General features: G+C 41.5%; 1 protein-coding gene across 9 annotated transcripts in view; it reads right to left on the minus strand.

The window, feature by feature from the left end:
• The window catches only part of GIGYF2 (GRB10 interacting GYF protein 2), a 72,565-nt gene that overhangs the window by 54,303 nt on the left and 4,942 nt on the right, over positions 1-13,320 (minus strand). For all 9 annotated transcript variants that reach the window (XM_027703802.1, XM_027703808.1, XM_027703805.1 and 6 more), the window contains exons 2-4: positions 7,890-7,971; positions 5,247-5,376; positions 3,062-3,157 (exon numbers count right to left, since the gene is read on the minus strand). In XM_027703802.1, coding sequence (XP_027559603.1) covers positions 3,062-3,157; positions 5,247-5,376; positions 7,890-7,930 — 267 coding nt within the window. In that variant the 5' untranslated portion in view covers positions 7,931-7,971. The remainder of the gene's footprint in view (positions 1-3,061; positions 3,158-5,246; positions 5,377-7,889; positions 7,972-13,320) is intronic.

A 13,320-nucleotide genomic window follows, 5' to 3' on the forward strand; every position in this document is an offset into this window, starting at 1 on the left:
GAAATATTTCCCTACAAAACCATCTTTAAGCTACTTCTCAGATTCATTGTCTTGCATAGGAGATTCCTTATTTTTTATGCCTTAATTCTTCCAGTAAGGACAAAATAGTTATCTCCCTTTTCCAAATGTTTTTTAACTTTGCCATTTCTGTCTGAACTCTGAGCCAATTCCCCCTCCCCCTGTAGAGCCCACTGTGGCGAAGGTGAGATCCTCGTCCTGTGCACAGTGACAACAACCCACGTGGAGAGATCACAGGAAGCAATAAAACCAAAGTCAAAACAGCAAAACCCACCCTCCTACTGATTAGTGTATTCCTTCAGTGCCCATCTCTGACAATGCACACCAAAGAGTAAAGCTGCCCCAAAACAGGGGCTCAATTAATGCTTTAGGAGCAAATGGAAGATGCCTTAAGAAACAGATGTCAGGAGCTCCATCATATTCAGCAAGAGTTTGAGCCTCCCCTACTCCACAGGCAGATAAGACTAAGACCGCTGAATTCTTCTCTGTTACAAACAGGAATAAAGGGGCTGGGGAGAAAGGCCAAGGAACCCGTGCTCCATATTGCCAGTGGTCCATGGTGGAAAGCTCTGTTAAAGCCATCCACAGAAACCTTCTTTTCTTCAGACACTTCCATGGAAACAGATCTCAGACAAATCTGTGATATTATATAACAAAACCTACTACAAGGTCAATCAGCTGAGCTCTGGGTTAGCTCAGCAACTCTATCATCAGCAAAGAAACATTCTACACAAAAAGAACCAGCAACTCCATCCAGAGCAGATCCCTGTCCTGTAACAGGGAATACTGTAGCCCTAAGTATCTGCTAGTTAAATTCTACAGGACTAAACAAATTAAAGCTTAAATTCATAGAGCTGCCAGAACCCACCCCCCACACCTAGATAACACATCTTTCAATCAGCTTGAGACAAGTTCTTCCAGCCACAGCACACACACAGCTGCAATGCCAGCGGGTGCTGGGACTGCAAGAACTGCTCTGAATCCAGGCTCAGAGCAAAAGCCTGACTGAGAAATGCCAACAGCTTCACCTGCACCCTACCCAAAGTACCCCTGTTCTAACCAGGACTCCCAAATCTCTGCCCTCCCCAAGCTCTGAGACAATAATTCTACCTTAAGTATTCACAGAGGGGGTAAAAAGGGACTTTTAAACTATCTTTTATCAATCTTAATAGTAAGAACTTCCCTGTACCAGGACTAGCAGCAAATCCATTAATATTCACCTCACGATCACTTCTGAACGTGATTCTTGATGATAAATGATGTTTATTATGTCATGGGGAACAAACACCAGGAATTTCTAGTAGCTTAAATCATGCCATTCCCCTGGTATCTCAAATCAGCCATGGAGGGGGAAAAATGGACATAGAAAACCAGATTGTTCACGTCCTCTGGGTCCTCAGAAAGCATTAATGGAAATTTATTAAAAAGGGAACATGGACCTCTTCTTTCAGATTAAGATTTTTGTGGAGATTGTAGAGAACTGTTAAGGTGCCTAAAGGTTCCTGTATGATTACAGGTGAAAAGGAGCAGGAGAAAGCAGTGACACAGGGCACACCAACTCCTCAGGACTTTTCAAGACTGGTGAAACACTGGGCACTGCAGCAGAGGACCACCTGTCCCTGAAGCTCAGCAGCACTTCCCATCTCATCTGTACCAAGAGGCCACTCAGCCCTAAACTCGTATTAGTCCTCCCAGAGCACACCAACAATCCCCAAAAGTCGGTGTCCCCCTGAGCAGCAAAAGGCCTGCAGTGCTCTCTGAAGGACTCCACTGGGCATCAGCAAAAAAACATGTCAGGGTATTTACACCGAGGTTCAATATCCTGGTGTGCTACTGCATGTCTGGCTGACCATTTCTTGTTCCTACTCAAGAACAGGAGCTGGGCTAAGACTTCCCATTAAAGCATACTCTCAATCTCAGTGGTCTTTTTAGACTGTGACATGAAGTGCTTACAATGTATCCATGTGAACTCAAATACAACTGCTGATTAAAAACTAAACCATCAGCACCTTGTGTCAAAGGACAGCATCCTACAGAGATTTCCTACAAGAAATATGAATCAGCTCTGAAGAGGGAGGAATTCCAGAAGAGGTGAAGAGGATATACAAGAATATCCAGGCACAAAATGAAATGAAGAATTCAAGAACACAACAGCACGGAGCAAAGGAAGGAGGATGCTCTGATATCTTAAATTAATAGTAACACTACCCACCCCTGCAGAAATCAAAGTACTCAAGCCAGTAAAAATACTCAGCTTTCTACTAGAAAAGTAACAAAATAACCAAACAACAGTATTATGAAGTAAGTGCTAAGAAACATGACAAACTGGAGAGCAGCTTCAAAATCAAAAGCCACAAAGAGGGAATCAATCCAGAGTCAAAAGTCAGAGGCACTGTCCAGAGCTGGGCAGGCAGCTTTCTCTACCAGGAATCCCATTTAAATCCAGGGGTTTTCAAACTACCCAGATCAGTCATGTTTGAAATGGAATCTTTATGGACTGCCTGTTCTCACTCTCATCTTGTTCACCAATTAACCAAATACCTATGGAGACCAAAGGAGATAATCAAGCAATTGCCTATGTATAGTCATTAAGAGTACTGGATCCTTCTAAGAAATGCTAACAGTCAAAAAAGTTCAACAGTTGTCCAAAGGGCACAAAGCTGAAGCTACAGAACTTAGACACTTCTAGGACTCTGTGATTACTAAAGAGAACATGATCTAAAACCTGGAGAAAATTTTACTGATCTGAAAAGGGTGGATACTCAAAAAACAGGTAACATTTCCCAGTTGGTGATCCTGGACTTAACAAGCTGTCTGACATCCACAGAACACTGTATGGCAAAATACCTGTTCAAATTTAAGACAACAATTGAGCATGAACAGAATCTAAACTTTATGCTGACACTATGCTTTCATAATTTCTTTCTCCAAATTCTCCAAATCTCAGATTTTATGGTTTTTCTTAATGGGGGTATACTCTTCATTTTGTCTTTACTCTACTGGCAATCTAAAGATTAAACATAAAAAAAAAAAAGATACCAACCTGTTCTTCTTCTGTAAAAGGTACAAGTGCCAGTGGTGGCAGGGGCTCCTCTTGTAAAATAGGCAGAAATTCCTTATCCAGAAGGTCTGAAGGTATCTGTATGAAAGGAAAAGAGCATTCTACCATATCCAAGTATTTCCACTTCAAGGATGATGCCACAAACATTGATTCATAAAAAAATGTTACCCTGCCAACTCTGTGTCCATCCACCCAGCACACCAGTGCTTCCCATAACATTTACCAGGGGTGGGTGTAACTGCAGATTTATCACCCCCAGAAAAAAAATTCTTATAGATTTCCAAAGAACCCCCACCCACAAGTTCACAGACACCAGAATACAAAATTAACACAGCACAGCAGCTCAAACCTGAACCAAGTGAAATTTCATCTGGTAAATTAAAAACTATTGCTTTAACTCCAATGCACTTTATAGTCAGACTTTCATTCAGCAAAACTACCACACACAGCACAAAGGTTGTATTTGATTTAAAGTCAGCAATTCCAATTTACAACCAACAAGGAGAGTAAAAAAACCACAAACAAAAAACCCAAGTAAAACAAAACTATATGTATAAATTAGCTAGAGAACACTGATGATTTAAATCAAAATAAACTTTAACACTAATTTTGAATCAGAAGCTCCATCAGCAGATGTGACCTTGAGAATCTGGACAAGAAGCTGCAATTACAGCCAAGTAAGGTCTAATTATGCCAACAGAATTCTGTTTCAAAAATATTTAGTTCATAATACTAAAGACTTTTTATATTTTCATTTGGGCACATGCTAGCAGAAGCTTTCCTGCTTTCAATCAGTGTATCTTTTAATCAGAAAAGCAACTTTGCCTCATCTTCAGCCAGCAAAGATTGAAGATGACCCAGTGAAAAAGGACAGGGTACAAGACACAGCTTAAAAAAACATTGCCCTGAGTAGTTAACTAGAACCACTGTCAAGGTAATTAGAATTTCTCAGCCCTCTGGAAACATCTGGGTATCAAAAGCAAGACACAGTATAATGATAATGCCTTTCTGGCAAACACACAGGGAGAAAATCTTCTTTTGGACCACTCCTAAGGATGGGAGAACTTCCTGTAACCCAGGATATTCCAAGGCTGTTCTGAATCAGTCACAACTGCAGAGGCCTCAGCAGCACCTGCTCTAGCACCCAGCACTGGCCTCTGGCTGGCTGGCTTGTTCCAGCACAACAGCAAGGTTGAAATCACAGCTCCCCAAGCCAGAGCAGGACAATCCTGCCTGTTAGAGCAGGGCTTTCAGCAGAACACACTTCACAGGTTCAGAAACACCCCCGACATTCAGCACCCCTGTGGGAGCAGCACAGGGCTCCCAGCACTGAGTGTCAGCACAGCCATGGCAGGGCAGGAACAGAGCTGGGTGTGCACAGCTCCGTGCCAAGCTCAGGGCACAACATGACATCGTTTCTTGCAGCCCCTCCCTCACTTGAAGGATTGAGATTTCCAAGGCACTACGTCCTGCTTCAACAACAAACCAACCTCTGTCACCAGCTGCAGGAAAACCCAATGTTTACAAATGCAGAATGTGTGAATTGTTGCCTGAAAGGACCTCTGAAATTTTACATCATCTTTTACACCACTGAGAGCCTTGCTTGAGATGAAACCAGGAGGAAGTTCTTGACTTTCTCCATTGTCCTAATGCATTCCATGTGCCTGATTGTATTTGTGTCCTGATTCCCAGAGCAGGGAATACCTGAGGACTGCTCTCATTGGGCCAGTTACCTGCTAAAATGAACTGCCTTAATTTGGGATAAATGTGGATCCACTGCCGTTTTCAGATGATCTGCTAACATGATTTATTGCCTGACTTTGTAGCTGCATCAAATAACTATTATGCACTACATAAATAAAATCCTACTGAGGCAAGCAAATATGCACAGCTGCAAGGAGGCTTTAACCCTCAGTCATCTGTGGCAGTGGGACTGAATATGGCAATCAGGTTTTTTGTTCTCTGGGGTACAGGAAGTTGCCCCTAAAGAGGCAAAAAAAGAATCAAACATAATGAATGCAGTAAAAGTGGGATCAAGCAAGTACACACACACCAAATCAGACCTCTTCAGTCTGGGATGCCAAGGGACACAATCACAAAATACAAACCAGTATTCCTAATCTCAAGGCTCATTAGGAGTACACACATCAGGCCTTTTCCTGCTCACCTTGTTATCCTTTAGAAAAAGTGCCAGCATTTCTTCTCTCCCGTAGCGATAGTCTGCTAGTTTGTACTTGGGCAGGGCCGGAGACAGCGGAGGGGATGTCACGCTCCCACCGCTGGACAGGGCTCGCAGCCTGCAACAGAGACAAGCCATGGCACTGAGTGACTGTGTGCCACCACCCCCCGTGCCACTGTGCCACCTCCCCTGTGCCACTGTGCCACCCCCCTGCATGGGCACAGCCTGGGCACAAACACGACAAACAACGCGCAGAGGAAAGACAGTCACAGCTTCGGTTCAAAACTCAACCTCAGGGCTCCATCAGTGAAGAGCTTCCCTCGTTTCAGCCACAGCCAGGAAGGAAAGAAAAAACATTCCCAGGAGCACACCAAGGAATTGAACTCTTATGTTGAACATATAGCAAGCTACTACACCCCTAAAGCCTTGCCTAAGCTGCTTACAAATCTGCTGTACATCTTCCACAGATATTCATGGCAACATCTTCTTTTGGACAAGAAAAATTCTTACCATGCTGAGGACAGCGCAGCAAACATTAACCACGAGTTTATTCAGCTGTTTGGCAAAGTTTAACAGTACAGCACAGTAAATTTTACAATGGGTTTCTTCTTGTGTCTCTGGAATGCTTCTTTACTACAAATCCTTTTCCAGAAATTAAAATTAATGGCTTTTTTTTTTTTAAGAGTGCATATGTCATTTAGCTTAGGGTATCAATAAAAAAAGATGCACAAAATATAGTGCCACTATTTCAGAGACATTTCAAGCAGTAGTCTAACTTATGGTAACAGATAAATATGCTGTTACATTTGCTCCCATCCCATACAGGTAAGTTACTCGACTTCTTGCATGTAATATCTTACCATTGTATATGATTCCCACTCTGCAGGTACATTAGTCTCCCTTTATACAGTCACTTCTTCAGCTTCACAAATATTCTATATTTTTAGGAATTTTTTTTTTAGGAATGTTTTACAAAAGGATGTATGTGTCAAGAAACAGAACCCTCACCATTTTCCCACATTTTCCTTAATGTGCGTCTTAGAAAAGTAAACAACAAAACCTCTTCTCAACAACTGAGAAATCCATGGAAAGGAAGGTGCTCTAAACTGTAACAATGATTCAGAGGCTACCTTTCACCTAATTATTGAAGCATGCTTTGATTTGCTTTATTGTTCTTTAAACAGAAAGGAAAATGCAATTTGCAAGTCAAATGCTGATCTTATTTTTTTAGTTTGGTGCCACCCCGTGGCAGGTCCTTTACACACCACTTCCAAACAAAACATGCCTGGGGAAGAATTATTCCAAGGATTAGATGGCTCAGTGCAATGTTCACTGTTTGATCAATGCAGATCAAACGTGGCCCAGAGTTTCATTGTGAAGTGATACAGCAGCTTATGTGACAGACACGACTGCACTGCAACCCAAAGCAATAATTATAAATCTTATATTCCATCATTCCTGTAGAAATCTAGTAACTCACTCAAGGATAATACATATTCCATACACAATCTAATCTGGTTTTTAAACTAAATGGAGACTGAAATCCCCTCACTATGACACAGCAATCAAGCTACTGTTAAAACGTGCTTTTTTTAGAGTTGTCTTCCCCCTTCTTTTTAATATAACTTTGGCTTCCATCCATCAAGAATCTAATCATGTCTGTCTCTTACACTGAGGAGCACTCCAGCATAACATATCTTCCTGGTGGGTGTATTTATAGACAGTGATAGAGTCATTCTTTAACCTTCTTTCCATCTCACAAAATAGACTGAGCTCTCATTGTTTCCCAGCCCGCAAATCATGTCTTCCTTCTTGGCTGAATCCTCTCCAATTTCTGGGCATTGTGCAGAGAAGTGTGTCAGCACAAGTGAAGATGTTATTCCAGTAAGTCTCCCCACATGCTGTGCAGCAGTTCTATTTCCTAGGCCCACTCCACACCCCTCTTCAGAAACCACACCACCCACAAGTCTTGTCTGTAAGTGAAGCCACCAACACTTCAACAGGAGACTGGAACAAATAATGAATAATCACACCTGTGCAACCATTCCTGAGCAAAAACCAGGACAATGCACGTCAGACAAGCTGAAAACTAACAGCTGACAAAATTATACATCAGGGATTCCCCTTAACACAACAGCTCATTTTTCCTGACACTTTCAGTGCACACATGCAGGATACTATGACATGAAACTCACTTTCATCATATTCCATACAGGGTTTAGGTTTTTTGAACAGTGGAAAAAGAAAAAGCTTGCTTAGCTACAGATCTAAGCCCAGTGAGGAGAGTTGAAGAACTTATTAACATGTAGCACATGGAAAGACCAAACGAGCACATCTTCAGTTACTCTGTGCACACCTCTGAGATCATACACATTATTCTGCTTGGTAGCAATGTAAATATTATGCCTTAACATAAGATAAAACCCAACCCATTTCATACACAATGCCACTTCACAAAGTGAAGACTAATCTTACAATATTGCTTTCAATCCCAGGCCGGGGACTGAGGTGAAGCAGGATGGAACAACAAACACATTATATCCCATTCAGTCTTATAATCAGTTCTGTTCCAAAGGACAGACATTCATTTTAGACAAGGTTCTGGAGTCTCACAGAACAGACAAAACTTACCATTCAGGCCCAAAGTTAAGTGTCTGAGTTTCTGCTGCCATTTTTTTCCTGTTCTATTCCTCTTTTCTTAAAAAGCGTGAACCTGAAAAATAAAATTGTTTACTATGAAAACAGCTGGATTGATACAGTCCTTCATAAATTAATTCACAATAGAAAAGCACATCTGGTCATGCAAAGAAGTAAAAAAAATTGACATGGAAATTTTTTTTTAAGGAATCCGTTTCATTCTCCAACATAATTAATTTACTAATATAGGAGCAACTGCATCAAGATCTCTTCCCTAAATCCCTCTTTTAACAGATCAAACAGAACTCTGGATCAGTGTGTCTGAGGAAATAATTTGTACAAACACTGGGAACTTGATGTATAATCCCCTTCTGTAAGAACAGTAATGCTTAATTAACAGAATTGCTGCTTCCTGACAATTACAAGAGGATAAAAACCTACTGGAATTACAGCAAGACAGATTTGCCAGCTGAGTGGCAGAGTATTCAAGAAATTTCCACTGCTCATTCTTGAAAAATAAGCCTTCTAAAGTCTGAGTACATCCAATGCTATGACATTATCCAAAAATCTGCAGGCAAATGACAGTATTTCTCTCATTCTTAGTTTTATTAGGCCAAAAAAAAAGCCTAACTTCAGATTTGAGCTACTTTCATTCCTATTAGCCAAGTCCTGCAGACACAGCAAAGGTATGTTCTACATATCCAGAGTGGATGGACAAGAGCAGAGAAAGCCACACAGGAGGGAAGGGACAAGACTAAGGGAAGGCTACAAAGTTTTGTCTGTCAGAGCCAAGTCCAGCCCAGGAAGCTCTAGAGAAGTGTCTTTTGCAGCCATAAATACAGCCCCTCTTTCCTTCCAGCAGCAGCAAAACCCAAATCTGCAGAGGAAGGAGGTTTGGTTCTTTAAAAATCAAACCCACTGTAGGCAAAGCCCAAAGAAAAAAGGATTTGAAGCATCACCTACAGACACTGGTTGATCAGACTTGAAGAACCCATACAAGACAGATGGTAGGGAGGGAACTCTGCTGTATCAGAACCTTATTCTTTAACAGACCCAGGGACTAAATAACCAGCTTTGGGGTTTGTCTATACTTTGTGTGAAAAGGTGATGGAAAAGAACAACAAGATGTGGGGAGGTAGAAAGGGCACTGGTTACTGAAGAAAACAAGACAAAACCAAACAAAGGAAACATTTTTTCTTATATACATGTTACAGAAGTAATGATACTAAAGTTAAAGAAAATAAATCAAGACCCTCAAAGTTAGAAAATGACCAAACATGCTAAAACCACTGGAACAGATTTTACCCAAATCTTTTGGGCATGAGATTACAAACAGTTACAGAACTCCCTGCAGCCTAAACCTACCAACATCTGGCTTATGGATTTTTACTACATGGCATACCCATTTTTTCCATACACAATGTAATTTATATACAAACCTTAGTATTTTTATTTTCACAATAACCCTACATAATGAAATGGAATTATCCCCACTACCTGCACCAAAAGCTAATACAAAAACACCCAGCTATTCTCACAGGCCCAGTTTGAGATGATTTTGGTGTGATTGGAGTTGCCTTTTTGAAGCAAGTGACAGCTCATTACAACGTTCATTGTGCATCACTTATTATTCCTTCAATCATAACACAGGGTGAGGTACCCAAAGAAGACAAAGCAGCCACTTGTGAAAATATTGCAGGTCAATTCAAGCAAACCATCGTGCACACTCCAGCAGAGAGACAAGCCCCTAAAATAATTCCTAGAAGCCTTAAGTGGATAGCTCTGCCCCTCCACTTCCTGCAGTGCCTGTAATCCTGCTGCTGGAGGGGTGGAGAGCTTCCAGATCAACCATGAGGATCACCAGGGAACCTGGGATCTTTAGCTCCTAACATCAAAGCTAGCTTAGTAACAGTAATACCAAAGAGGCTGGCACTGAATGTTAGACTGCCATGAAAACACAGCTGAAAAGCATCAGATACAAGGACAAAGCACTAAAAACCAGTAAGAACTGAGCTGTTTACTGGGGTTGGACCCACTGGGCCCCACCCTCTTCAGCCTCTGCATTCCCTTCCCAAAAAAACGAGGATGCTGTGTCATCTTTCTCTACCAGACTCCTGAGCACTTGAGTACCTACAAGAGTACTCAAAGCCTTCCAGTATCATCCCAGTGAGCTGCAAAATAGTTTTCCCTGTCCCTCACTTTGGTCACCACAGTTCATTTTGAGAACTCTTTGCTGGCTTCCTCCCTCTGTATTGCATTGAGGTAGGTTTCTGTATTCACTGAGGTAGGTTACTGCCTCCCTACAGGTTCTGACTGTGAGGATTTTGAAATGAGACACCTCTAAGTGAGTGAAACTGTAACTGAACAGGCCTCCAAAACAGAATAAGCCACAGATGTGCAGATGATTTGAAGAGGTTTAACAGGTGGATTTAATAGGCAGCGTTACCCAGAAATAAAACACACATGAAAAAGAAATTACAGGCGAAGCTGAGAGAAAACCATTGGAAAAGAGGCACTCTGGGAATGGGCAGTGACTTGGGAGGAGGAAGGCAGAGAGCAGGGAAAAGACTCAGGAAAGCTAAGACAGCAAGTGTGCCAGAGGAATACACTGAGCTGTGTCAGAGCAGAGGAGACAGGGAAAGCAGGAACCATGTGCTGCTTCCCCTGGTTCCCACAGCAGGGAAAAGGGGAGAGCACGAAGCCAGCGTGGAGAGGAACCTCCACAGGGACTGCTCAACACACACCTGGCTGGTGCAGAGGAGAAGCTGTACCAACTGGAAAGGCCAGTCAGGGTGGACCAGGCAGCACTCCCTTCACGAGAGCAAAGAGTCAGGGTGGAGCAAGAAAAAGGAGGAGAAATTAAGGGAAGGGAATGAATGATCAGGTCATGAATTCAGCCATTTTGGCCAAGGAAAAGGTATGAATTTATCACATCTTTATCATCTAGATAATTTTCTTACATTTTAAACTTCAATATTAATAACTCAAATGTTGATTTTGGTCTTTTTTTATCAATGCTGCCTTCTTATTAATCAAGGATTGCAAAAATAACATATATTTGCAAATTGCAGAAATAACATAACTAACGTTTCCTCCTTGATAAAATCTGAGGAAGGAAAAGCCCCTTTCTGAACTGCTGGTTTTGTGGATCAGAGTTTTCTACAAATAAATGGCTATCAGTGGTGGAATCCCCAAGCCACAGATGTGATCTGGGCAGAGCACACAGGGACAGACTCAAGCTGAAGTGCGAAGCTGAGGCACTACTTTGATCCTGGCCAGGGAACAGCTCTGCTTGGCCAAGGAGGCTGCCCAGTGCTTCCCACCAGTGCACTCAAGAGGAACATTTTCTCCAAAGTCTTCTACAAATCAGGTCAATCCTTGATCAAGGTGCCAGTGCAACCCTACAAATGGTTGCAGTTTTCCTGCATATTTGGGGAAAAATGGAATTGCTTCATAAACTGAAGTGGGCCCCCATTTTCCTGGGGTGATACCACCAACCTGCTATCAGCATGCAGGGCTGGAAACAGAAGAAATCACACCAACCCCACCATCCACCTGGACTAGCAAGAGAAAAAACACCCCTGTATTTTGTCAGCTGTTTAGCACTTTGAAAATCAGAAGTCCATCCTCTGAGCAGACATAAAATGTAATCCAATAACATTAAGCCCTTAAGTGGCTTTCACTCACAATTACCAGGTAATATCATAGATGCACAAGTTGCTATCAGCAACACTCCTTTCATTGGTTCACTGCAGGTAAAATGGTTACTTCACCAAGCTTGCAGGTTTTGACATCATTTTTCAAGCTTGCTACTTAGTACCTGACAAATCTATTAAAGCTCTCAGAAACATCTGCTACAGACACAAGTTGGAACTTGATTCTACCGGCCAGATTTGTGCATGAAAATGCACAAGATGTTTCAGTTGGAGGTCTATAATTACTGTGGCACACTTTGCCCACAAGCTCTGGTATTTTAAAACATATAGCCAGCTAATAAATATCCAGGCAAAAAGCTGTTTTCAGAGACCCTGAAAGACCTAAACCACCATGTTGTACCAGACCTTGCTCAACTTCCGAATATACACAAAAATGCCATTTTAAGATTTATCCCTTACTGACAGGCACCAGAATTAAGATTTTCAGGCAATGTTAAATTCCTACATTTCCATTACAGAATTCTGTCAGCTTGCACCACTTGGCAATCTGTCTGTTCTGCTGCTCCAGATAGAGATACACTGATTCTTAGCATTCCAAGTTGAGTCTAGGCAGTGGCTGCATTCAGGTCTGCCCATCTAATCTTTCCTACAGACAGAAAAAAATTAAAGATTTGGACTGTCACTGCAATTTATAGCTTTGGGGCTGCTGTGTGCTTGGGGTTGTTATTAACTTTGGAAATCTAAACTTTGAAAAAAAAGGTATACCACTGATCCTTCCTATACACAGCTATTTTATTTTGAAATTGTCTACTCTTTGATCAGAGGTGTTTAGGAAGAAAAATATCCTTTCCTTCCAAGGTAGTACTGTCGCTACTGTAGGTTTGAAACAGTCTTTTAAACCTATAAATCAGATGAAAGTTTGAGAACCAAAGAACACAAGAGAAATCTAACCTAAGCAGGTTGAAGTGCAAGGAATTGGGTTCTCCCTAAATAAAGATGGGACAGGAATTTAACAGCAGTGTTCCACCATGCAACAGCAACATTACAGCAAGATGATACAACCTCACCTTCCCCAAGCAAGAAAACATTCCACAGGCAGCTACTCCAGCTGGCTGATGTCAGTGCCAGCAGCTGTGTTTTTAAAAAAATTAACAGGTTGACTGAATAATTAATGCTGATTTTCTCTAATTCCTGAAATATTAAAGAAGATCCATAACTGTGTGCAAGCAAGCCACTTTTTAAGCACAGTGGTAAACAGGATGACTCAGGTGGCTACACTACCTGCCTATCTGATATTAATCACTGGCTAAAGCAGACAACACTGATTAAAGGACTCTGACATAATTATGGCCAGGCAACATGGATTTATGGAAGACAGTCAATCAAAATATACTTTTGTAAGGGTAGAAATTTCATTGCTCCAGCAAGTAGGTGAAATAAATTTTAATTTCAGCAGGACATTCCAATTCAGTAGAACTCTAAAAAGGACAAAATCATTCAGAACCACATGAAAGGTCTCAAATCATCACAAGATACTTTTTCTTTTAATCCCCTCTTCCAAAGAATATACAACCACCCATTCTCAGAAGGAATAAAATTCACAAAACCAAGTTAAGAAGCTTTCTCCTACTTCTACAGAGTCTGTAGCACTGGCCCACAAAACTCCTAAAACCTAAGGATGAAAACATGGACATGGTAAATAATGGAAATGACACATCATCAATGGTGCCAGTCTGAATTATTCACCTTGGTCCAGTACAGCAGGTTGT

The sequence above is a fragment of the Neopelma chrysocephalum genome, unplaced genomic scaffold, assembly GCF_003984885.1.
Source record: "Neopelma chrysocephalum unplaced genomic scaffold, ASM398488v2 Primary Assembly neopelma1_252, whole genome shotgun sequence".
Classification (NCBI taxonomy): domain Eukaryota; kingdom Metazoa; phylum Chordata; class Aves; order Passeriformes; family Pipridae; genus Neopelma; species Neopelma chrysocephalum.